General features: G+C 46.2%; 1 protein-coding gene across 5 annotated transcripts in view; it reads right to left on the bottom strand.

Annotated features, from left to right (window-relative positions):
* Nucleotides 1-27,429, bottom strand: part of MAP4K3 (mitogen-activated protein kinase kinase kinase kinase 3) — a 317,828-nt gene that overhangs the window by 10,636 nt on the left and 279,763 nt on the right. For all 5 annotated transcript variants that reach the window (XM_088477406.1, XM_088477407.1, XM_088477408.1 and 2 more), the window contains 6 exons: nucleotides 22,304-22,362; nucleotides 9,284-9,387; nucleotides 3,684-3,855; nucleotides 3,476-3,544; nucleotides 3,244-3,336; nucleotides 2,264-2,334 (listed from right to left, as the gene is read on the bottom strand). In XM_088477406.1, the coding sequence (XP_088333532.1) occupies nucleotides 2,264-2,334; nucleotides 3,244-3,336; nucleotides 3,476-3,544; nucleotides 3,684-3,855; nucleotides 9,284-9,387; nucleotides 22,304-22,362 (568 nt within the window). The remainder of the gene's footprint in view (nucleotides 1-2,263; nucleotides 2,335-3,243; nucleotides 3,337-3,475; nucleotides 3,545-3,683; nucleotides 3,856-9,283; nucleotides 9,388-22,303; nucleotides 22,363-27,429) is intronic.

The raw sequence follows: 27,429 nt of genomic DNA, 5'->3' as shown, positions 1-27,429 counted from the left end.
GCGGGGTGTAGGGAAGACAGCATGGACGTCAGGACTGACTGTCCATGCTGTACATCCAGTTGTGCAGCCACAGCTGCATGAAGAATAAGCTTCAGGGGCTCTTCTAGCCCCCACTCCAACAGGTGCACCCGACTCCGGCCGGGCACCAAACTAAACTGAGGTGCCTTGGCCCGGGGGCGGGGTATAGGAGGGGGACCTAGTGCATCCTGGGAGGCTGAAAGCTTAACTCTTTGGTGCCCTGCGACTGACGTCACACCTATACCCCAAGGTATCCTGTGGATACCCTATGGACCCTGAAGTAGAAATAAAGATATAACCGGCAAGTATTATGAATGGTTATAATACATGGATAATTCATGTAAGATAGAAAAAAAATAATATACTTTCCAGTTGTTCGTACAATGTCTTTCAACAATATAAAGTTCTGTGTTTTATTTCTACTTTTCCTCCATTTTGTTTATCTACAGACTGGTGCTTTTATATGTGCAAAGAAACCACTGTGACTTCTAGGATCTTTCTGTTTCCTTTACTTCATTCTTATCTTCCTCCATTTTAGTAACTGTAGCCAGAGATTACACAGCCCACAATAAACACTTACAATCGCCCTCACCCAATCCCACTGTTGACTCTACCTCATGCCCAAGCTGCCTGCAACAGAATAATCTTACATAACACAGCTATCTGACTGCCTTCCGTTCTATAATTAGTTATATAATACATAAATATACCAAAGGCAACAACTGCCAGCAATTTTTTTTTTTTGTTCAAATTCTTCTTAGTATGCATTATAAAGAACAGCAGAGCTACTACTTTGAAATGCTATTAGAATGTTATAAGATGAGTTCAATGGCCTGTATAACAGTACTTGGCTTGCAACCGTGTGTTTTTATATGTTTATGGTTTAAATATATTCTAATCACAATGAAACAAAAACACCACAGTCTTCTCTTCAAGTATCCTTTGTCAGATTATTGTTTTGATGATTTGTTTTCGTGCGAGCATATGGAACAATGACCGGCCAGGTGAGTTATTCACCTGTGTATGATGAAGAAATATCTTCATACACCAAGCCTCAATACGCCACGCAATGTTATATGTCTGGTGCGGGGTGTAGCGTAGCAACTCTTTCAATTCAATTTGGGTCTTATTTGCACCGCAGATGCAGCAAAACACCATTAAATCTGTACCACGCAATGCAGCTGTGACTAATTACACAGGAATTAGTTTTAAATATGTACAAAGTCGCAGACGGAACTTGGCATGACAAAAAGCCGCGGGTGCTGCGTCGTAGCAGTTTGTATAGATACAGACTCATTCGCACACAGATGTACAAGTGTATCAGTACAGTCTCTTTAAGCCGTTTTGTTGCTTCCAATTATTTTTTTAGTGCGACTAAGACACACATTAGAGTGAAAAATACACTTGGTGTAAGCAGAGTTGCACAGGACCTGGCGCTCCGAGAAGGACTGTTTGTTGAGACCGTGGTAATAGTGTATGAGGACACATTTGTATTAGCTTAGCACTGTTTGGGCTGTATTACATAACTGTCAGAAAAGAGTGGCATTTCTGAGCCACATGCCAGTTTGCCATAGTGTATTTTTCATGCCTGCACCTTACAGTGCTAGACTTTGAATGTGCGGAAAATCTTGCGCCACCCTACTCCGCCCAGTGGAACAGTCAAACACATTCCCACTGCATATTACCTTAGCAGTGGTAACTACTGGTCCAGGGACTCTGACACTTGGGTGTGACATCATAGCCATAATACGGACAAGGAAGAGCCGCAACTGGCAGCTTCACACGTAAGAAGCTGCTGTCTGCTTATCCTTGTCAGCGACCAACGCTCCATGTGGGGGCATCAAAAGCACTATATGGGTGACTTTATGACACTTATGCAGGGTTTTAGGCTCCTCTAACCATTAGTGCCCATGGCAACTGCTTAAGTTCACTAAATAGTATTGCTGGTCCTGGATGTGTCATCTATTACTCTAACCATCAGAGAAGAAACAAGAGTATTAGATGGTAAGCAGTGGGAATACGATTTCTGATACATTATGGTACAGCAGAGTTTTTTTCTATCATACACTATAATTTAAAGTAGCCATACTATTTATAAGTGATCATATCGGCTTTAATGTCCCGTTTTCTGTTTCTTAGTTGCAACTTTTCATTTTAGTGGAAGTACTCTATGAAATCAAAGACCATGGTACTGGTATTGTGATGTATGACACCTTCATATCCTATGCAGATCTGATTTATTTACCTCATTTGATCGAAAGCTTCTTCCTTGCATGCCATGCTTCCAAAACGCAAGGACACTGTCTTGTAGGCAAACTAGAACACACAATATAAAGCATTTAGGAAACCACACCATCAGTGACGTTATAAGCCACACCAAATATAATGACTTTGTGACATCACTATTGAAATGAAGCAAAACACTAATTTCCATGTGATCTAATTCTGTAACCAATAAAAGTATTTTCAAGTGTGTAGATTTAGGGAACTATTAATTGTATACATTAAACTCTGTGTTTTATGATTCACCATCCTGATTCATTTCTAGATTTAAATTAAGGTTTGTATCTGGCCTAGCAGGATCATTTGTAATGGATTAGGGATAACGCTAAATCTTGAAATTATAGATTTGACACATCATTACCTCATGTACATGGTAATTTGGGTGTGATATGTTATGTCGACATAGTCGTGTAGACAGTCAGCATGTCAACATAGCATTTTCTAGTGTTCGAGCCTTATTAACCCTAACCTAACCCTGTACTGTCGACATTCACAATGTCAACATAATGACATATCAACGTTGTGAATATGTTGATATGTTCACAGTTGGCATTTCGACCACGCTGACATTCTGAATGGCGACATTTAGGCCATAATAACTACATACCACTTCCCACCAGCTCCTACAATGGCATCTAACCCTTACGTTCTGCTGCTTATTTGGGCATTATGACAGCTGCTGCAGCAATGTTTATAAACCATCTCAATGTCCTTTAATGTTTTGCTCATAATGTTTATGTACTTTGTAAGGCGCTGCAAGCCTCTTGTGGTGCCATATAAATAAAGGATAATAATAATAAAGGGCACAATGATAGGAGATGATCATTTGACTGAGAGCTAAAAACCGTACCCATAGGAGAAAATAGCATACACTGAGAATGACGGCTTGTTGTGTCTACAACTACTTTTGAATTAATACAATTTATTTAATGGCTGACTCACCTATAGATTCAATCTGAAAATCAAATGTGAGCTCTGAAGACAACTTTCGGCTGGATTTTAAACGTCCTTGAAGATTAACTATCTTTATACAACCTTGGGGAGGAAGAAAAGATGATTTTACATAAATAATTGCACAAAGTTTATAAGTTACTGGGAATATGTATGTCGCTATATTTACTAATTAAATACAGAAAACATTTAACATATTGACTGTGTCACTTAATAAACTTACGATCCAGGCACACTAAGATGGTATCTCTCTCTAACTGTGTCACATGGACGACATCCGACTGTGGGGTATCTGAAAATAATGAAGAATATGAATTTATTTTAAGTAAGGCACTAGTGATAGGAGTATAAGATTATACGTTCTACAAGTGATGAGAGTAAGGTGAAATGCTGACTACTGAAGGAGGCAATGAGACACAAAATGTACTAACCAGTTTCTGTAAACCAGGAAGACGTGGAGTTGGGATTCACAGTCTCAAATCGCACAACCTGGTTAAAATCGGTGCCCTTGCTGACACTGACACAGACTAAGGGATACTCCTGTTCAGGCACGACCAGCATCTCCAACATCATCAGTGGGCAGGGCAGAGGAAAATCTATGTGCTGGGCAAAACATATAAAGCAAATAGACATAAATATCTATTAACAATGCCATTTCATTTCATATTAAACTTTGCCATATAAATAAGTTGTGAACCTTTAAATATAATTTTTTTTATCAGATTTTCATAAAGTTAACAAGGTAGAGGGGGTTGGGTACGGGATCCTGGTGGCTGGGATGCCGGCACTCAGAATAGCGATAGCGGCATCCTGACAGTAATACTCCGGACAGAATTAGGAAAGTACCCGAATCCTAACCCTCACCCACCTTTCGCGCAGCCTAAACCTAACCCCCCCCGCAGCCTAACCCTAACCCTCACCCACCTTTCCCGCAGCCTAAACCTAACCCCTCCCCGCAGCCTAACCCTAACCCTCACCCACCTTTCCCGCAGCCTAAACCTAACCCCCCCCGCAGCCTAACCCTCACCCACCTTTCCCGCAGCCTAAACCTAACCCCTCCCCGCAGCCTAACCCTAACTCCCCCCCAATGCAGTCTAACCCTAACCCTACCCCTAGTACCTAACCCTAACCTCTAATCCTAATACTTACCATCGGGATTCTGCCGACTACATCCTGGTAGAGGTGCCTGTCATAAGTCACATACTACCAGATCATGGGGATTGGCTACATGTGGAACCTAACAGCAAGATGAGTGTCACGGTTGTGGGCACAACAGTAGCAGAAAAGTAGCATTTGGATAGAGAATCAATATGGGGGAGATACTGGTGTTGGTTCTATTCTGAGGCAGAATAAGTGATGTTAATCATACAAGATATAAGTGTGCCTAGAAGAGATAACTTGATGCTTGGAAATGTAATTTGTCTGGTGTCCATAATAGATAAATCTCGGTAAAGTATAAACAAAGATATAGGAGTAGTAGTCAAGATGTATTTCTGGCAAACTCAAAGAATTCCATTGTATTCTGAAAGCAATATATTTTAATAAACCTCAAAGCAGAATCAAATTCAGTTTGCCAACAAGTACTTTTGCTTATTTTACAACCTTATTCTGAACTCTCCTATGACAATGTACTCTGAGAAAATATTCAAACAATGTAGGTTGTCAGTTTCTATCACAGGGAGACACATGAAATTGCAGCTTCCTCAGTCCAGTGACTTGTCACAAACATCCAGCTATTTATAAATCAGCAGTGACAGGACAGAGATAGCATCCTCTTGCTCATCCTAAGCATAGCAGAGAGATATAGGAGCTGCACAAAACACAATAATATTGTCATGCAACTGAGGCATCTTAAAGCAAAATATTTAAAAATAGCATGTTGAGTGGTGTGTAATACTGTCTCAGCACGCCATGCACTTTACAGGCTGGTCTGTGACGTATCAGCAGTGCTTCCTACCATGACTTGAGGCAACGTGTTGCGTTTGAATAACCATAAGAAGCAATATATGGCCATTCCTTCTTACAAAATTGCTGAAGCTGAATCAGGTTTTTATTATTACTATTAATACTTTTACATATAAAATGCCCTCATATTCATCAATGCTTTATAATTGGAACCAAACATAGTAATAAAACAAGACTGGGCATTGACGTCTTAATGACGTCTCTCCCATAATGCAGAGCGCGCACGGGAGGAATGACGTGTGGACAGCGGCGGGTTCAGTGGCCGGAGCCGTAGGGTGGATTCAGGTAAGTGTAGTTTTTTTCTTTTACTTACTTGTGTGTATTTGTTGGGGGGGGGAGTGGACTACTACTGGGGTGGATCTCTACTGGGGGGGACTACTATGGGGGCACTGCATCGGGGGGTGGACTACTACTGGGGGCACTACAGGGGGGCATCTCTACTGGGGGACCACTACTGGGGGCACTATATAAAGGGCACTGCGTGGGGGGGGAACTACTACAGGGGGCACTGCATAGGGGGGATCACAGCTGGGGCACTGCATTGGGTTGGTCTACTACTGGGGGCACTACATAAGGGGCTTACTACTGGGGGCACAAGGGACACTGCACTGGGGTGATCACTACTGGGGGCACTGGATAGGGGGATCACTCCTGGGGGCCTGCATAAGGGGGACCACTACTGGGGGCACTGTATAAGGGGTCCTACTGGGGGCACTGCATAGGGGGGACCACTACATGGGGCACTGCATAAGGGGGACCACTACTGGGGGCACTGGATAGGGGGATCACTACTGGGGGCACTGGATAGGGGGATCACTACTGGGAGCCTGCATAAGGGGGACCACTACTGGGGGCACTGCATAGGGGGGGGCACTGCATAAGGGGGACCACCTACTTGGGGCCTGCATAAGAGGGACCACTACTGGGGGTACTATATAAGGGGAACTAATGTCAGACTGCATAAGGGGGACCACTACTGGGGTACTTTATAAGGGGCACCACTGGGGGCTTGCAAAAGAGGGACCACTACTGGGGACATTGCATACTGTATAAGGGGCACTACTAGCGGCCTGCATAAGGGGGGCCACTACTGGGGGCACTGCATAGGGGGGGCTGTATAAGGGGCACTGCATTAAGGTGCATATGGAATGGAAAGAAATGTTTAGAGTGTTGAGAAAGGGGTGTGTGTCATGTTGATACACCCATTTTTAAGTGACCATGCCCATTTTTCGGCGAGCGCACATAGGGAGGGGGTGTGGACTCTCCATTTTTAAATTTGCCCTGTGCTGCAAATACCCTAGTTACTTCACTCACCTGTGCCATGGTACAGGGCACCACAGGGCAGGAGGTGCTGTTTGGGCCTGACAATTTTCCTGTTTATTATTATTCTCACTTGTAGATTCCTCTTCTTTTATCCACAGCATCTCCTAGCCTCCCCTATCTCTTCATTGGCATTTTCCCATTAGGCCATGGCCCCTTCTCGGGTGCTCTTTCTGGCACAGGGCACTAAAAAGTCTAGTTACGGCTCTGCACAGGGGTACTGGGTCTAGACAGCCTTTGTGTCATGAAGGGAGGCATAGGGGTACTGGGCCTAGACAGCCTTTGTGTCATGAAGGGTAGCACAGGGGTACTGGGCCTAGACAGCCTTTGTGTCATGAAGGGCAGCACAGGGGTACTGGGCCTAGACAGCCTTTGTGTGGTGAAGAGTGGCACAGGGATACTGGATCTAGACAGCCTTTGTGTCATGAAGGGCGGCACAGGGGTACTGGGCCTGGACAGCCTGGGCCGCACAGCTGTTTTTTGCTCAATGAAATTGTCTCCTGCCTCTCTGTTGCATAATGTAATTGGCAAAGCAGTTAGATTACATATTTTGAAGGGTACATAAAGTAATTAAATGTGTTATAGTGCAAAGACTGTTTAATTTGTAATGGATCCCACAATTTCTGATTGCAGCCTTGATATCCATTTCAATAAAATAGTAATGTTGTGGTGAATGTCTGGTTAGGAAAAGACCAGTAGGGATTATAGCAATAGTCAATGCCAGTGAGTGAAGGAATTAACATGTGTAGTGCGAGATGTTTTTAACTGCGTGTAGGAAGATTTGGAGGCAGTTTTGATGGGGGATCTGAGTCAAGGATGAACTCTAGATAATTTAAAGGGTAAAGTTTGTTTTCATGCTCTCAAACAGAAAGAGAAGAGAGTTGTGGACTTTAGATAATGGATCGCCTTAGACAGCTCATTCTCTATGGAAGGAAAGGCAATGATAGCCTGAATGAGGAGATCCAATAGATTGTATTAGGAAAGTACAGTAATACCCCTTTCAGATATACAACCCGGGAAATTTCCTGCTCAGACTCGGGAATTTCTTCTGTGCAAATTCCCGGGTATTTGGTCGAGACCCCCCCTTTCACACTACAGCGTCTACCCGGGAAATTCCCAGGTAGACCCCTTCCAGACAAGAGCAGGGTTTTTCTGCTTACCTGCCTCTTCTCTGCTGTCTGCTCCTCCGAGCCTATCCCCTCTGGCTGATGATGTCATCATTCAGCAGCCGGAAGCCGGCCAATCATAATGCAGATTTTTTTTTTTCCATTATTAGAATTTTTAAAAAATGGGTTTTAATTCCCTGGTGGTCCAGCGGGAGTGCGGGCGGCCCGCTGTGGCACAGCCGGCCGGCGCTGGGGGTAGTGAGCAGCAGCGCTGAGCGTCAGGACGCTCTGCACTGCCAACTCAAAGCAGCAGTGCTGAGCGTCCTATAGGATGCTCTGCATGGTCAGCTCAAAGCAGCAGCGCTGAGCGTACTATAGGACGCTCTGTGCTGTCAACTACATGTAAAAGCTGCTTGGTGCTGCCCGGGAGTAGTAAATTCCCGGGCAGCACCATTCAGACAGAAGCAGGGTAATTTTCCGGGACTGAAGTCCCGGGAAAAACCCTGGTCAATTGCAGGGGCAGCTACCCGGGAACGTGTTCCCGGGTAGGTACCTTTCAGACAGACACGGCTACCCGGGAATTTGGCTGAGGCAGGCCAAATTCCCGGGAATCTCGAGATGTCTGAAAGGGGTATTAGTGTGTGAGGCAGAGTGTAGGAACACATCTGAAATAAATTGGATGTGTATGGAAGTTGAAACATGGGCTGGTTGGTAATAAAAGAGAATCTGGGTACAACTTAGTTATTTTCAGAAATTAAGTAATTACCACATGCTTAAATAATGATGGACATACACCAATTTAAAGGGAGAGATTAATGATGTTAACTAATGATTTTAAGCCAGCCTTGATAAAGGGCAAACGTTGCTGATATCGCTGGCTATGCTTTACGCCTAATAAACACATTGGAGTGCCAACGTTTGTAGAAATATATATTATTTATGACAGTGTGAGGATATAGCTATTACAGATAGCACTTGTGTGAAGCCTATTATTATATTGCTTTAAGTGTGCCTTTAAATGCAATAGGGAGGGCCAATTTAGATCCCATTAAACGTACAGCACAATATCCTACCTCTTCCAAACCTTAGCTGGTGCTAAATTTAAGTCCTCTCTTATTATGAATTTTCACCATTTAGTGTCCGTATTTCTTAATATTTCTCATTATTTGTGCGTACTCCATATTTTGCTAGGACCTTGGCTCTGGGAACCACACAAATAATTTATATTTTTCCTACACTCTTTAGAATCCAAGTGCTTTGGCTGTGTTAAATAGTGTTGCATCTTTATTCAAACATATCTAAATAAATAATCAGTCTCGCAGTTTCTCTGTGGAAAAATTATCCCACTAAATTGCATGCTATTACTTTACCAGTTTAAGGCACTTCCCTTTTCCATCAAACTCTTGCGAGGTTAAAAACTCATACTTTTGGCAGAGGAGCTCACTCATAAAAATCAGGCATAATTTAATTACTGATCTATTTCACCTGACCTGCACCGTGCTGAAATCTATTAGAGTACTTGGATCGCAGACTGTTCCCCTCTACAAAGAACTCTGTAAAGCGACTTCTACAAAAGGCCTGTAAACTATGGCGCTCAATGGTCTTTGTTAATTTAAAGAAACATAAAAAGTGACACCTACCTTGATAAGCATGAATTTCTGCATCTGTTCCACCCACTCTAAGAGTACAATGCTGGACTGCAGGGCTCCACACAGATATTTATGGCTTGTGTACGGATTCCTCACTACAGAAATCAAACAATAACAGATGATCTACGTCAGAAAAGTCAACATATGACAGCATTTTGTTTTGTGAGAGGGAGAACGTTAAGCCAATTACAAATACATAAATGTATGTAGAACATATTTGTTAAATAACTGAGCACTGAGGAAAGAATAAAGATTATGAATCTAGCCTTTATTTCTCTCTCTCTTTGCTGTTTTCATCATCAGACGCAGAAGACACATACAGTAATCCATTATACCATAGAGTAAGGAACACCAAGGCCTGCTTATTGAAGTCTAAAGCTGGCCACACACTAGACCAACTTACATCCAACCAGCCAACTTGTTGATTGGTTGGAATGAAAATCTGGTAATGTATGGGAGTAACTGATGATCAGCAATTTGCTGCTAAATGCCAGAAAACAGATGAAAATGGTCGTTCAGACAAGTTTCTTAAATGTTTGATCTAAACAATTTGTTCAAACAGTTTTTGTCCATTTTCCGGCGTTTGGGAGCAAATTGCTGATACCAGATTTTCATTCCAACCAATCAACTAGTTGGCTGGTTGGACAGATAATCTTTAGATGTGTGACCAGCTTTATTTAGGATTTGTCAGATCAAAGTGTAGTTAAATTGAGGTCATCTGTGGGCAGGCCTCCAGTCAGTCAATCTCAGGCTGAAGATACATGCCCGGGCAGCGTTGACTCACAAAAAGTATGTTTGGAAAAAGTAGCACACAATTACTCAATATCTTCTTCATTTCATCAATGAACGAGAGCATGCATTCTCTTGTTTAACACATAAGGACCTTCACCAAGAGAATGAAAGGCATACTTATTTGTTTTGCTACTGTTAAAAGCTAATGCACTAGCACTCACCAGGGTAATACACATTCCACAGTTAGTTATCTACACTTATCACAATGAAACTTCATTACTGTACATAGAGAGGCCATAATTTGGGTTACCTGGTAGCAAATCCTTCTAACAAGCTTTGAGTATATCACTATCAGCCCTATGTGTAACCAGTAGATCTAACAACTTATTCCTAGTAGCAGCCTACACGTATGTTTGCTGTGTGTTTACACAACAGATTGATAAATGCTTTGCTGGTGAATACCAGTATTACCAACATTTGCCCCGCAACTTCTTGCTGATAACAAAAAAGGATGATTTGAAATGACAGACAGTTCACAGCAATATAAATATTTATCCATTTAAGTGTTTAAATATTAAGCGTTAATTGTACATGTCAGGGCAACTGTAATTTATAGGAAACGTGTGACAAAGTGAAAAAAACAAGTCAATACTTATCATTGGAACCATGTTCCTCTGATTAAATATCAACATTACCAACAGTCTAACGTTTGGATGAAATATACTTATCTATGAAAACAGACATGTATCTGCATTATCGTGGGCCTAGGGAGACTGCATCCCCCTAAAGGCCAAAATGTATTTATTTTTTGCTAAGTATTAACATGTGAACTAATGGAAATCCTAATTGAAGCAATTGTGTAATTTGTAACCTTTCAGAGTTACAGAGGTCACTGCGTGATAGTAATAAGGCTCTACAAACTTAAAAAGTGCCTCCTCTTTCACATAGAGCAAAGTACAGCGACAACTAATGAGCATGGCTCTATAGCTCTGTCACCCCTCTCTAGACAGCATATCATTGAAGGTCAAAGCATTCCTCTATCACATGGCTAAACTCTGTAGACAAACAATCACAAAACTCTACTGTACTAATAATACCTCCAGAACAGACACTAAAGCTTAGTATAAAAAGGTAGGTATTGCAAGGCATGATTTTGAAAAGGCAAATACTTTACGTACCTATAATATATGCATAGTGTAATAACTGTAAATACTATAACCCCCTAAATGAGCCAATTTAGTCACTGTAATTACATCAATGATTTATAGCTAAAATCCCAGATAGCCATCAAGAAATCCAGTAAGAAAGGTGATCCAAGAGCTGACATTGGATCCAAAAGGTTAAGCTTTGTACTCCTGATGGAAGAACTCTGTCATTACATAAATAGATGTCATTGCTCATATTTTTGACTGTTAATCTGTCAATTAGTCTGTCATTTCCTTACCTAACCTAGAAATGCACCTTCGCCTTCTGCATGCTTATCAACTTGTACTAAGATTAAGATATGCATTGAGAGTCTGGAGAACTGATGAGATATATTTACTACAGGGGATAGAAGCCCATTCTGAGTAAAAGCTCAACTGAAGATGCGTATAAGTTGGATCTACGTTTATTTCATACTAGCTGGGATAACCAGCAATGCCCAGTTGAAGACTGGACCCTGAAGTACACCTGCAGCCTTTGTTTACATTTTCCTTGCCTATAACCCCATTCCATTGATCCTGAAAAGGACCCCACTGTTTGCTAACATGCCTGCAAACAGTGGGTGCAAGGGATGAGGCTGCAATGGTCCCCGAGCTGCTTCTGTGCCCACCGCTCCCCCTGCTCCAAGTCACGCACACAAGGTGGGCTGGTCCAGTCAGGGCCGCTGAGGGGGGCCCAGGTGGCAGCGGTGTTGATTTGGTGCCTGCACGCCAGCTGATTACAGCTGGCACACCGGCAGGTATACATGGAGAGACAGTGCCGCTGGTTGCGAGGCAAATCGGAGCTCGCGTACTGGCAGCCAATCAGCAGTTGCGACTCCTGATTGGCAGCCGGACCGCGACCGGCGCCAGATTCAAATTGTGCAAGCGCTGTCTGTCTATGTCTGCTGCTGCTCCAGCTGTTATTAGCCGGCCAAATATCGTGATGCTAGGTCCAAAACTCTGGCCGTGCATAAAGGACACACAAGACCGAGACAAGCTTTCTCGCTTATTATATAGATAATAGTAATGGCTCCAGGAGCATCTCTTTAGATAAGGAATCCCCTGATGAAGCAGGACATACTGTTACACCATCACATGCTTACTACAGCTGTACTGGGATAATCTGCATGCTGACCAGATTTACTCTAATATTTATGGTTAAATCAAATCTAAGCTGTAACTGATCCTCCTGGAGGTGGTCCTTCACTGATCCGGTCACACACCCATTTTCTAAAGGACCAGGTAACATGAGTGCAATATTCAGGCGTAAATAAAAAGAGTAAATGTAACACACAGCCAAGTGACAATAACGAACAGACAAACAAAAGTGACTGTGTTTTGTGGACTACATGAAAACAAGAGATATGGTAAGAACTTACCTTTGTTATCTCTGTTTCTACGAAGTCCATAGGGTCCACAGGGTTGACCTTGGGGTATAGGTTGGGAACCAAATCCGGGCACCACGCAGTTAAAGCTTTTAGCTCCCAGGATGCACTTGGGTCCACTCTCCCTATAACCCCACCCCCAAGCCAGAGGCACCTCAGTTTGTAAGTAGCCAAAGGCCGGAGGAGGAGAAAAAAAGAGAGAGAAAACTGGAACACTCGATAACCATACTCACAGAAATGGGAGACGGAAAACCGGTGACCAGCCACACAGCCCATTTGAAGCCAGGTGCGTCAGGGCGGGCGCCCTGTGGACCCTATGGACTTCGTAGAAACAGAGATAACAAAGGTAAGTTCTTACCATATCTCTTGTTTTCTACTTCAGGGTCCATAGGGGGTCCACAGGGTTGACCTTGGGGATGTCCCAAAGCAGTTCAACCAAGGGAGGGGACGCTCCTGTGCTGAGAGGAGAATCCGCCGCCAAAAAGGAAGCATCCGGAGAGGCAAAGGAAACCAATGCCTAGAACCTTAAAAAGGTGTGGGCAGAAGACCACGTGGCCATCTAGCAAGGCAAAACAGCCAAGGCGCCACAGCGAGCCACCCACGAGGGTTACATGGCCCGAGAAAAAACAAGCATCAACAACAGAAAGGCCTACCCATGGGTAGGCCCCTGAAGAAGTCATACGAGGCCGTCCAGCCAACATTTGGCCATAGGCCGGCCATCCTTTCCTGTTAAAACCAGAAATCTCAGACCACCAATAAGGAGTCCGATTTCCGTCAGGAACTTGAACGGATCACATAAATCCACAGAGGCCGGACCACAGTCAATGAGGCCACACCAGCCGATAAGACCGGGGACTGAATGGCCTCACCATAAGTTCCAGAATAATATGGAACCTAAAAATCACTAAGAAGAAACACAGGGTGAGAGCAACTCACACCCTGACAAGATGCCCTCCAGAAGAGGGAGCCACATGAGAACGCTCCCAATTCCGACACTCACCTGGGTGATATAAACTCCCTGAGAGAAAGAGAGAAAGCCAAAGCAATAGACCATGTAATGGCAATCACAACCAGCGGTTCCATTAACTTTCCCCGGAGTCAACGAAGAACCACTACTAACTCCCAAGGAGTCCCTAGGGAGGACAAATGGAGGCATAATCCAGAAAACACTCCAAAGGATGAACTGGATACCAGAGCGGAACAATTCCATATCTTAATCATACTGACAGTGTAGAGATCCGCACTGTCAGGAAGGCCAGGCCGAGGGTGAAACCCAAGCCAGCCGGAAGGAATGCCAGAATATCTGGAAATCCTGGACACCAGAGGATCATATCGACAGGTATAATACCATAAGAATTATGGCTGCCACAGTTTGTGGTAGGTCCCAGCAAAAACTGATCCATGTGCTCTAATCATTCCAACGATGACAAAGCCAGGGAAGCCGTAAGACCACTGTAGGGACGCAGTCAAAGACAAACGACCCAGGTCCAAGACAAACCCCAGGACCCTGAGACAACAGGTCTGGGCAGTGAAGCATCAGGAATGGAGTATCGATGGAGAGACTCCGAAAAACCAAGTACCCCTGACATCTGGGGCAATCAGGAGCCACCAGCAGGAAAGCATCTCCGTCTCGATTGAAACACTTCCCTCGAAGAAGAATGGAGACCGGAGAACACAGGTACGCAAATTGGAAGAACTACTTCACCGACAAAGAGTCACTGAAGGTTGCTTCAGAATCCCCAGAGTTGGACTGTAACACCATAGTGTGATAGAGTCAGAAGGCCATGAGGGTAACCTCAGGAGGACCCCCCCCCCCTGCTCACCAGGAGATGAAACCTCTCTTGGGGAAGAGACTAGTCCCCTGGATGCACGTCGTGACGGCTGAGGACTCCCGCTTACCAATGGAGAGCACCTGAAATGAACACTGTCGAGATGGTCGGGAGGAGACCCTCAGACAATGTCCGAATGTATGACATACCTGACATTGCCACCCAACGAACAGTATTGCTAAAAAGGAAGCCACTGTTCTGACCCTGTCGGACTGAACTTTTTCAGGTTCACCGGGAAACAAGGGTTATGCCAGAGTGAAGGCCCAAGACAGGCTAAAGTTCCAACCAGTTAATTGACAGGGTGGAATCGACAGACATCCAACTGCACTGAAATGGATGCGAACCAGACACTGTCCTTAGCAAAGAATACCCTGGACGAGATGGCCATAGTCACCCGAAAAGGGACCGACTTGCCTCCGGGGAGAGCATCATCGTTTGAACAGTGATCAGACAGAAATAACTTGTTCCATCTGGAGATAAGCCAATTATGGAAAGGCCTGGAATGGAACTAAGCCCATTCCACCCTTCCAAAGGCAGACACTGAATAGTGGACCATGCATCCCAGAGTGTAAAGACATATGTCGACTGCGCAGACATCCATGTACTCCTAATGGAAGAGTGGAGATGCCGTCTTATGCCAGAAGAATTCTCAGATTCTGAGAATCCAGCAGGGCTCCTAGGTGAAGAATACCCAGAGAGGGATGCAGGGAGGACTTTTTCCCCATTGATTAAACGTCTGCAGTCAACCCCCCTGTCAGTCAGTCAGACCCGGCTGTAAAGTACCCCGGTGATCCTACTAAGAGCAGGAGGCCATCCAGGTACAGGAGCATTGGGATATACTGAACAGAAGAACTGTCAGAAAATCCAAAACGCTGGTAAACCCCTGTGGGGCTGAGAGCAGTCCCAACAGGCAGAGCCCGAAAAATCGTAAGTGCTGTGATACAGCAAACCTCAGTCCATGCTGAGGTAAGGTCTCTGTAAGTACCCGTAGGCACGCGTCCTGTATATCCAGTGATACCATAAAGTCCCCAGGTTCCAAACATAGTATGATGGAGCATAGGGATTGCTTCCTGAGCCCAGGTAGCTTTAGGAACTGGTTCGGGGAATTGAGACAGAGAATAGGCCAAAGAGGACCATTCAGCCACCGCACCAGAAAGAAAGCAGAACAACCAGTCCCTCGCTGAGAAAGTGGGGATGGCCCAATTAGCTCCGCTTACCGCAACAACTGTATAGCTTTCTGGATTTGTAAGGCCCTGTTCCGAATAAGGGCCTGCGTACCATCACATGGAAATAGGCCGCCTGAGCAAAGAGAGTGCGTACCCTCCTACCCACGTAGCCGCGGCAACTAGACACTAGTACCGGGCAAACTGAGTGGTAGGCCTGTCTCGTCAGGCTGACGATATATCCGTAGGTTCAGAAGCAGGATCGGCTGGCAGTCCAGGTCTGCTCGGAACTGGATATGTCGGCCCTTGTAAAGGCCGACAGTCTATGAAGAAACAGACCTTTAGGCTGACCCAGAGGACAAAAAGACTTAATAGTCTGAGGCCCCGTAGTGAGCATAGCTGACGGTGGGAAATTTGTACTGCCACTGTCAAGGTCAGGACCCAACAAGATATACCCTATAGATGGTATCTGCACCTCTGCATTCCCAGAGCGCAGCCATAGGGTATTACGGAGGATACCGTCGCAGCCGGAACTCTGAAAATTAGGAGCTGGTATCCAATATAGGCATGTCCACCTATGACAACTGCATATATTACGTGAGCAACCAAATACATTTGAACCCCAGACGTGTTGGAGGGGAAAAAACATTACAAATGCATCAGCTCAGTATGCAATAGTATTAACCAACCATGCTATCGCCATGGTAGGATGGGTAACAACCCCTGAAAGCGAGTATACTGATTTCAGGCAGAGTTACCACCTACGGATCAGAAGAATCCGACCACGCAGGAATGGGATGCGTAGTAACGTCTGTAATCCGACGAGTAACACGCCCATCCACCCCAGGAGGGGCTCATGATGACCCTCAGGGAATTTGGGACAGGAGACCAAACACTGTTGTAATACCTCATATCTGGCAACAGCCAGAGTCCCGCCATGCGATCCACCCGCTAGTCAGCAACAGGGACCCAAAAGGCACGTAATACTGAGGGTGTATGATACAGGTGCAGAATGGACCTGCTACCAGCCCTAAAACAGGGATAATAATACTTGAGATAGGCTTCCCCCCGTGTAAGAGGGAAAGAGCCCAAAACAGTATCCAGTTCACGGTAGAGCCAAGTGGGAAGTAAGCACAGGGCGTCAACCACGCCAATTTGCGTTTCATAGAAAAACGACATCCACCCAGGGTGGCTGTTGTGGTAATCCCTGCAAGGGGCATGACAGACTATTGTGGCACCAGGGGGAATTCATATACTCGAAAAACCCCTGTAGGGAGCGGTAGTCTGTGTCACAGGCGAAGAGTGCAAGAAACTGCAAGATACCCTGAGATGAAAAAGGGCTGTATGGTGAAGTAACCCCAAGTGAGGTACAACAATGGGGCCCGCCCGGCGATCCGCAATTAAGAGGATCCCGAGAAAACAAACCGCCCAAGGGGGTCGTGAAAGGGGCCGGCACCCGATGACGCCACATACAGAACCCTTTAAGAGTTAAATCCTCCGCACTAACACCTGCAGCACATGGCTTGCAGGATAGTAAAAATGGGTGCAGTATAACGCTCTATCTCCTGGTCAGACATATCTGACCAAGCCTTGTGATCAAGCAGCGCTATACTGGTCCTGACTGAAACTAAAAATTAGCTGCAGGGACCCATTTTCAGCGTATGCAACACACAGTTCCACTCAAAATATGGCAACGTGCAGCACGCAACAGTATGTGACAAACCTCACAAATATTAACAAGTATATAAATGTGAGGTCTCAGAACCACCCCAAGTACAGCTGTATTAGGGCAGATAAGGAAAGGGATAGATATACACTGACAGGTGAGAGAATAAAGTACAGTCAGCACTAGCATAAGTCACATACAATGCAGATATACACATATATACATAAACATGTCATATAATATACTGCACTATTACACTGCATGCAACTTACCCAGATTCAGTGTCTGGGAAGGCTACAGCGCTGTGTACACTGACCTGATGGTGAGGTACGCAGGGGGACTGGACCAACTGCCATCATGAGAGATTTCTGCTGCACCACAAGAAAATGGCCGCTGGAGACCTCAGAAGAAGCGTGGCCCGCGGAGGAAGCAGCTCAGCGACGCCAGACTATAGATACTGAAAGGCGCGCTGAGCTGAGGGGAGGAGCCGCTGTAACAGGGAAGGCTGCCTCCCCTGGCCGGCTATTAACCCCCGGGACGCCGGCTCCCTGCACCGAACACTAAGTCCCTGGTGGTCTAGTGGACACACGGGGTATGGGGGGCCCGCCGCCACTGCCGGCGCCTCCGGTCTGTCCCCAGAGACCGGAGGCACAGGACTGCATTTCAAATGCGCGGATCACCGCAAGCAGTGACCCGCGCCTTACCTGCTCCCCGTGGATCCGGCAGCAGTCCTGGGCGCCCGCAGAGTCCGGCTAGTACAGACTCTGGGGTCCCGCTGAGATCCCCAGATCTGTACTGGCGTCTCAGCGCCAGCGGGGTGACGGAGCGGCAGCTTAGACGTCCTATGGACAGTCTGACGCTGCCGCTCTGAAGAATCCAAAGGAAAAATAAAAAACTCTGTCCTTTAGAAAAAATAAAGCTTAGGGGCTGCTAATCAGCTCCCCACTGCACTAAACGGTGACCCGATTCCGGCCGGGCACCAACTTAAACTGAGGTGCCTCTGGCTTGGGGGTGGGGTTATAGGGAGAGTGGACCCAAGTGCATCCTGGGAGCTAAAAGCTTTAACTGCGTGGTGCCCGGATTTGGTTCCCAACCTATACCCCAAGGTCAACCCTGTGGACCCCCTATGGACCCTGAAGTAGAAAAAAGTAATTTTGTACAAACGCAAGGGTAAAAAACCTGATGTACTGTATCCTAATTTGAGCAAACATATCCCCTCCTTTATATATGTACAGTACAATCCTTTACCTGCTGGAAGATTATTCTCCTGAAAATAACACATGCTCTAACACTGCCCAGAGAGATTCTCTTACTAGATCCTGGGGACTCTCCCTGCTTAATGGGAACCGCCGCAAAGTTGGAGCAATTATTACACTACAATACTGTGCAGTATCGATCTAATGGATGGAAACCACTTGTTATTGCTTCCAGCTGTTATACAGGAGCCAATTATGTCCTGGATGAGCCAAGGGCTTTATTATGCTCATTTGATGTGCCTTCGAACATAAAGTCACAAATCTGTGGGCCGCTAAATTTGTAAACTTGGACTACAATCCTGAATGCTCTTTCAATTAGCACCATTCATGTACCACACACCTAGTGATAAATGTAGGATCTCAATTTGAGAAAAAACACGAAGTGTGCGGACACCTTAACTGATGTGGTCACGCTGTCCAATAAGGGTCATTCCATTCCTAGCTGACAAGGATGCACAGACTTTGAGACAGATCTCAGGAAGATCTCCACAGTATCACAGATCAGGGGAAATCGACAACCAAATAATAAATATGCAATCTTATGTAATTCAACAAACGCAGCCTTTAATGAATGGAAGTTGCCATGATATTCTGCAAGCGTTAAATAGCGCTGTATCGACTAATTGAATACCCACTGTGGCAGCTTATTTACACTATGCAAGTTAGTGATACGGGACACTGATATATGTCAGCAACCAAGGAGCAGGTAATAATTGGAGTGGAGGAGGTTTTGCCTGGCCACTGCTTGGTTGAGGGGGTGGTCCTCCCTGGCAGCCATGAGAAGCTGTTTCTGGGAGCCAGGCAGCTGTTACTATGTAAACCTATCGCTGAATCCAGCCTTCCATGCTTGGACTGGCTATAACAATCACCAGATAAATTACCAGTGGGCTAACACTGGTGTATCTGATGTTACAAAACATGGGAATGATTACTGCATGTACCCTTAGGTGTTTGAGTTCCCAAGGCTGGGTACACACTTAGCAACCAGTCAATATGGCGCCCAATGGTGCCGATGAACGATATATCGTACACTGCACTGTGAATCTTTTAAAATGTGTCAGTGAGTAGTGAGTACACCTGTGCCCTGCTGGGTGACCTGGAAAATGTGACCTGTGTGGGGTCCTGAGGACCGAGTTTGAGAAGCTCTGCACTAGATGATGTGCCCGATATGTTGGCCCGATTGGGGGATCAGACGACATATCATCTTGCGCGTCCCCAGCTTAAATGTCTGCTTAATCATAATAATGCATATTTAGAATGAGAATTATCTTTCAAGATACAATAATTTAATTTTCATTACATTTTTATTCAACCATGGGACCTCTCCAGTATGACACTGCCTATATCTGTCAAAATATAAGAAACATAAAGGCTCAGCTGGTTGCCGTGGGGGCTGCTACTGTAGATGGTAATGAGCAGAATTACATGATGAAAATGATAGATCACAAAATAGCTTACAGATATAATGCATTTTTTTTACTCTACATTACTTAAATGAATAAATATGCAAATCACATTTTGTAATGATTCAAATGAATCTGCAAGCACTAATACTGCAGCTTATGGCATCACTGGAAGTATCACGTTCATTAGACAAACACCAGTGCATAACAGCATGCCTTATTAACCCCAGTACCCCTTGGTGCTTATTCTGGCAGATATCTAGTCTTCTCTGGCCACGGAAGGTATCTAATGATGTTGTTGTTGCTATTTACCTAGTGGAATAAATGTCTGTGCATATCCTAAGGTCTAGCGATACATGACCTATTGTTCGCCTACTGTTAAGCTTCTGTAGGATTGGAGAGTTATGAAGATGGTAGTATAACTTTACAGAAACATTTCCCAGTACGGATGCTGAAAGATCTTCTTGTCTAAGTGGCAGACTCTAACCAGTGAACATGGGTAATGTAATGAGTGCATTGTATTCTAGATGTGTCATGTATCATCAGGTTGCTGCTGAAGCCTGAAGCCAAGTATTTTCTAGAATTCAGGTCATATTACTTCTTGGCTGAGACATCTGTTTATACACCTGAACCGGTTATTAGGTTTTTAGCTTTAGTTTAAATCACTTGTTTGAACTTGATATCATCTTGGAAAAGAAGCTTACAACATCACAGCATAGTTACAATGCTCTACAATTGTTCCTGGGAAAATCGGAAAACATGGAGGGATGGAGAATAAGATTAGACCCGAGGACAAGACTAGGGTATTTTATATGTCTAGGAACAGTCAGTTACGGTTTGGTTACATTCCTGTGCAAATGTACCCAAATGTATGAAACATGACGACTGTATGAGCTGCCCAGATGAAAGTCTCCGTCTTAAGGGGAGATGTACTAAGCCGTGAAAAGTGATGAAGTGTTGAGGGATAAAGTACCAACCAATCAGCTCCTAACTGCCATTTTTCAAACACAGCCTGCTAAGTGACAGTTAGAACCTAATTGATGGTACTGTATCGCTCTCCACTTTATCACTTTTCAAGGCTTAGTATATCTACCCTATAGAATGAAAAATTAAATTTTAATTATGTCTGAATAAAATGTTTATACATTTACAGGGTCTGACCCTAGAAGAAGCTCCTATTCTCGTCTCCAGATCTAATATGCTACTCTGTGATTGGACACATCTTAAAAAGTTTTGGTAGGTTAAAGATACTTGATACCATATCCCCTCCAGTAAAGTCTAGGCGCAGTTGTACAACTGGAAGTACACAGTGGGCCCAAAACCAAATGACCTTCAAAAACTTTAAAGAACATAAACTGTGATCTACAATGCTTGTAAGGATGTATAACTTTTTTTTTTTTTTACATTTCTTAGAAGAAATTCAAATACACTGTTCTTTCACTCACAAGTGATCGTAACCCTGCAGCTCAATGTACTTAGAATGATTTTCACAGTAACAGTGTTTTATGTTTATATAAAGCCTAATGTTCTATGGTAGTATATTGCAGTACAAGTTTAAATGTATCATTGTTTTATTTTATAATGTTGTGCAAATAAAACACAAATACTGGGTTGCTATGGCTACGGTAATCCATAGCAACAAACCAAATCAAATATTACCTTTAACAAGTCTAACTACAATAGATTTTTGAAAGCTTATAGTGGATTGCTGTTGTGAGTGTTACAGCATACCATTGCTCCTTGCACCACATTATTATAATACTTATTCATTTATTTATTAACATCTAGTTATATAGCGCCAGCGTAGTCTGTTGAGCTTTGGGAACAAAACAGTAAAATAAAGAGACTGGATATAAACAGATATAATAAGCTCCTATGAGTATTTAGCATGCATAGTTTGAAGTACGTGTCAAGAATAGACAGTGTAATATGAGTGCACTACTGTGAATTGAATACATTACTGTTTTTGGTTGCATTTTCCCAGTATATGTGTATTTATTCCATCTAATTGGCTCTATGAGGAATGGAGCAGAGCAAATTTAAAATAAGCAATATAACCTGAGATACTTACACCTGGTCCACTTAGAAGTATAAATGCCAATTCTTGGCATGATCGTCCCACTGACATGTGCCAGTCTATGCCATTTGTTTAAAATAAACCTGCTGCCTCAGCAAATGCGTTAGTACATATGAAATTCCATCTTCTAAATATGTTAGGTGTACATTATATACATATCTTCTGAAATGTGGCATTTATTATGCATAATGTAAGGTAGCATTAGCTGTATCACATAAATGAGGCGCTCAGCTTGTGACGGTACTCACTATGATAATATACACATACACACACTCCCTTGCATGTGAAATTAATGTTTTATGCAGAAGATTCTTACCAACGCAGCATTTTTGACACCATTTTGTATCGGGTATTTTTGCAGAAACAGCAAATTTCCTGAAGAAAGGCAATAAAAAAAAACAGGACTCAATGCAAAATAGTCATGTAGGTAATAGTAAGTGGCACGGTATATAAATCCTAATAACTACATTGTATTTTAACAGCAAATCAATGCTTCCAGTGACACCACTATAATTCCCTCTGCACTTTAGAACCCTCATTTGTCTACCTCTAGTCAGTACAGCAAGCCATAAACGTCACCCCGTGTTGTACAGCACATTGTACAGGCTTTATCTTGTAGTACATGACAAATGTCCATTCATTCATTAATCACATTATTTTACATCACATTTGTACTATAATAAAAAGCATCAGTTCTTTTAAAGAATATGCTGCACACAACATAGATTATATGTTAAACAATAAACTTGTATTAATTGCCATTTTATAGGCCTGCATTTACCAATGTATAATATTACTCTGTGGTTATCTTATTGTGCTATGTGGTTTGTCACATCCATTGTAAATACAGGACACACGCATATTCTATTTTCTCTCATACTGTGTGGGGAGGGAGCTAAGGGGTAAGCAGTGATGTGTGATGGGACAGTGTGAGATGTGGGGGGAGTGAACTGCACAGTAAGCAGTGAGGTGTGATGGGGCAATGTGAGATGTGGGGGGAGTGAGCTGCACAGTAAGCAGTGAGGTGTGATGGGGCAATGTGAGATGTGGGGGGAGTGAGCTGCACAGTAAGCAGTGAGGTGTGATGGGACAGTGTGAGATGTGGGGGGAGTGAGCAGTGAGGTGTGATGGGGCAGTGTGAGATGTGGGGGGAGTGAGCTGCACGGTAAGCAGTGAGGTGTGATGGGACAGTGTGAGATGTAAGGGGGAGTGAGCAGCGCGGTAAGCAGTGAGGTATGATGGGGCAGTGTGAGATGTAAGGGGGAGTGAGCTGCACGGTAAGCAGTGAGGTGTGATGGGGCAGAGTGAGATGTAAGGGGGAGTGAGCTGCACGGTAAGCAGTAAGGTGTGATGGAAGGGGGAGTTAGCTGCACGGTAAGCAGTTAGGTGTGAGGGGGCAGTGAGAGATGTGGGGGGAGTGAGCTGCGCGGTAAGCAGTGAGGTGTGATGGGGCAGTGTAAGATGTAAGGGGGAGTGAGCTGCACAGTAAGCAGTGAGGTGTGATGGGGGAGTGTGAGATGTGGGGGGAGTGAACAGTGAGGTGTGATGGGGCAGTGTGAGATGTAAGGGGGAGTGAGCGGCACGGTAAGCAGTGAAGTGTGATGGGGGAGTGTGAGATGTGGGGGGAGTGAGCTGCACGGTAAGCAGTGAGGTGTGATGGGGGAGTGTGAGATGTGGGGGGAGTGAGCTGCGCGGTAAGCAGTGAGGTGTGATGGGGCAGTGTGAGATGTGGGGGGAGTGAGCAGTGATGGGGCAGTGTGAGATGTAAGGGGGAGTGAGCGGCACGGTAAGCAGTGAGGTGTGATGGGGCAGTGTGAGATGTAAGGGGGAGTGAGCTGCACGGTAAGCAGTGATGTGTGATGGAGCAGTGTTTGATGTGGGGGGAGTGATGTGTGATGGGGCAGTGTGAGATGTGGAGGGAGTGAGCAGGGCTGCAAGCAGTGAGGTGTGATTGGGCAGTGTGAGATGTGGGGGGAGTGAGCAGCGCGGTAAGCAGTGAGGTGTGATGGGGCAGTGTGAGATGTGGGGGGAGTAAGCAGTGAGGTGTGATGGGGCAGTGTGAGATGCGCGGTAAGCAGTGAGGTGTGATGGGGCAGTTTGAGATGTAAGGGGGAGTGAGCTGCACGGTCAGCGGTGAGGTGTGATGGGGCAGTGTGAGATGTGGGGGGAGTGAGCTGCGCGGTAAGCAGTGAGGTGTGATGGGGCAGTGTGAGATGTAAGGGGGAGTGAGCTGCACGGTAAGCAGTGAGGTGTGATGGGGCAGTGTGAGATGTAAGGGGGAGTGAGCTGCACGGTAAGCAGTGAGGTATGATGGGACAGTGTGAGATGTGGGGGGAGTGAGCTGCACGGTAAGCATTGATGTGTGATGGAGCAGTGTTTGATGTGGGGGGAGTGATGTGTGATTGGGCAGTGTGAGATGTGGGGGGAGTGAGCAGCGCAGTAAGCAGTGAGGTGTGATAGGGCAGTGTGAGAAGCGGAGGGAGTGAGCAGCGCGGTAAGCAATGAGGTGTGATGGGGCAGTGTGAGATGTAAGGGGGAGTGAGCAGCGCGGTAAGCAGTGAGGTGTGATGGGGCAGTGTGAGATGTAAGGGGGAGTGAGCTGCACGGTAAGCAGTGAGGTGTGATGGGGCAGTGTGAGATGTAAGGGGGAGTGAGCTGCACGGTAAGCAGTAAGGTGTGATGGGGCAGTTTGAGATGTAAGGGGGAGTGAGCTGCACGGTAAGCAGTTAGGTGTGAGGGGGCAGTGAGAGATGTGGGGGGAGTGAGCTGCGCGGTAAGCAGTGAGGTGTGATGGGGCAGTGTGAGATGTTGGGGGAGTGAGCAGTGAGGTGTGAGGGGGCAGTGAGAGATGTGGGGGGAGTGAGCTGCGCGGTAAGCAGTGAGGTGTGATGGGTCAGTGTAAGATGTAAGGGGGAGTGAGCTGCACAGTAAGCAGTGAGGTGTGATGGGACAGTGTGAGATGTGAGGTGTGATGGGGCAGTGTGAGATGTAAGGGGGAGTGAGCTGCACGGTAAGCAGTGAGGTGTGATGGGACATTGTGAGATGTGGGGGGAGTGAGTTGCGCGGTAAGCAGTGAGGTGTGATGGGGGAGTGTGAGATGTGGGGGGAGTGAACAGTGAGGTGTGATGGGGCAGTGTGAGATGTAAGGTGGAGTGAGCTGCGCGGCAAGCAGTGAGGTGTGATGGGACAGTGTGAGATGCGGGGGGAGTGAGCAGTGATGGGACAGTGTGAGATGTAAGGGGGAGTGAGCGGCACGGTAAGCAGTGAAGTGTGATGGGACAGTGTGAGATGCGGGGGGAGTGAGCAGTGATGGGACAGTGTGAGATGTGGGGGGAGTGAGCTGCACGGTAAGCAGTGAGGTGTGATGGGAGAGTGTGAGATGTGGGGGAGTGAGCTGCGCGGTAAGCAGTGAGGTGTGGTGGGGCAGTGTGAGATGTGGGGGGAGTGAGCAGTGATGGGGCAGTGTGAGATGTAAGGGGGAGTGAGCGGCACGGTAAGCAGTGAGGTGTGATGGGGCAGTGTGAGATGTAAGGGGGAGTGAGCTGCACGGTAAGCAGTGATGTGTGATGGAGCAGTGTTTGATGTGGGGGGAGTGATGTGTGATGGGGCAGTGTGAGATGTGGAGGGAGTGAGCAGGGCTGCAAGCAGTGAGGTGTGATTGGGACAGTGTGAGATGTGGGGGGAGTGAGCAGCGCAGTAAGCAGTGAGGTGTGATGGGACAGTGTGAGATGTGGGGGGAGTGAGCAGCGCGGTAAGCAGTGAGGTGTGATGGGGCAGTGTGAGATGTGGGGGGAGTAAGCAGTGAGGTGTGATGGGACAGTGTGAGATGTGGGGGGAGTAAGCAGTGAGGTGTGATGGGGCAGTGTGAGATGCGCGGTAAGCAGTGAGGTGTGATGGGGCAGTGTGCGATGTAAGGGGGAGTGAGCTGCAACGGTAAGCAGTGAGGTGTGATGGGGCAGTGTGAGATGAGGAGGGAGTGAGCTGCACGGTAAGCAGTGAGGTGTGATGGGGCAGTGTGAGATGTAAGGGGGTGTGAGCTGCACGGTAAGCAGTGAGGTGTGATGGGGCAGTGTGAGATGTAAGGGGGAGCGAGCTGCAACGGTAAGCAGTGAGGTGTGATGGGGCAGTGTGAGATGAGGAGGGAGTGAGCTGCACGGTAAGCAGTGAGGTGTGATGGGGCAGTGTGAGATGTAAGGGGGAGTGAGCTGCGCGGTAAGCAGTGAGGTGTGATGGGGCAGTGTGAGATGTAAGGGGGAGTGAGCTGCGCGGTAAGCATTGAGGTGTGATGGGGCAGTGTGAGATGTAAGGGGGAGTGAGCTGCGCGGTAAGCAGTGTGGTGTGATGGGGCAGTGTGAGATGTAAGGAGGAGTGAGCTGCGCGGTAAGCAGTTCGGTGTGATGGGACAGTGTGAGATGTAAGGGGGAGTGAGCAGCGCAGTAAGCAGTGAGGTGTGATGGGACAGTGTGAGATGTGGGGGGAGTGAGCAGCGCGGTAAGCAGTGAGGTGTGATGGGGCAGTGTGAGATGTGGGGGGAGTAAGCAGTGAGGTGTGATGGGGCAGTGTGAGATGTGGGGGGAGTAAGCAGTGAGGTGTGATGGGGCAGTGTGAGATGCACGGTAAGCAGTGAGGTGTGATGGGGCAGTGTGAGATGTGGGGGGAGTGAGCTGCGCGGTAAGCAGTGAGGTGTGATGGGGCAGTGTGAGATGTGGGGGGAGTGAGCTGCACGGTAAGCAGTGAGGTGTGATGGGGCAGTGTGAGATGTAAGGGGGAGTGAGCTGCACAGTAAGCAGTGAGGTGTGATGGGGCAGTGTGAGATGTAAGGGGGAGTGAGCTGCACGGTAAGCAGTGAGGTGTGATGGGGCAGTGTGAGATGTAAGGGGGAGTGAGCTGCGCGGTAAGCAGTGAGGTGTGATGGGGCAGTGTGAGATGTAAGGGGGAGTGAGCTGCGCGGTAAGCAGTGAGGTGTGATGGGGCAGTGTGAGATGTAAGGGGGAATGAGCTGCACGGTAAGCAGTGAGGTGTGATGGGGCAGTGTGAGATGTAAGGGGGAGTGAGCTGCACGGTAAGCAGTGAGGTGTGATGGGGCAGTGTGAGATGTAAGGGGGAGTGAGCTGCGCGGTAAGCAGTGAGGTGTGATGGGGCAGTGTGAGATGTAAGAGGAGTGAGCTGCGCGGTAAGCAGTGAGGTGTGATGGGGCAGTGTGAGATGTAAGGGGGAGTGAGCTGCGCGGTAAGCAGTGAGGTGTGATGGGGCAGTGTGAGATGTGGGCGGAGTGAGCTGCACGGTAAGCAGTGAGGTGTGATGGGGCAGTGTGAGATGCGGGGGGAGTGAGCAGTGATGGAGCAGTGTGAGATGTAAGGGAGAGTGAGCGGCACGGTAAGCAGTGAGGTGTGATGGGGCAGCGTGAGATGTAAGGGGGAGTGAGCTGCGCGGTAAGCAGTG

Source organism: Taudactylus pleione, unplaced genomic scaffold (assembly GCF_031769625.1).
Source record: "Taudactylus pleione unplaced genomic scaffold, aTauple2 ptg000201l, whole genome shotgun sequence".
Classification (NCBI taxonomy): Eukaryota; Metazoa; Chordata; class Amphibia; order Anura; family Myobatrachidae; genus Taudactylus; species Taudactylus pleione.
This window is presented reverse-complemented; position numbering and strand designations above follow the sequence as displayed.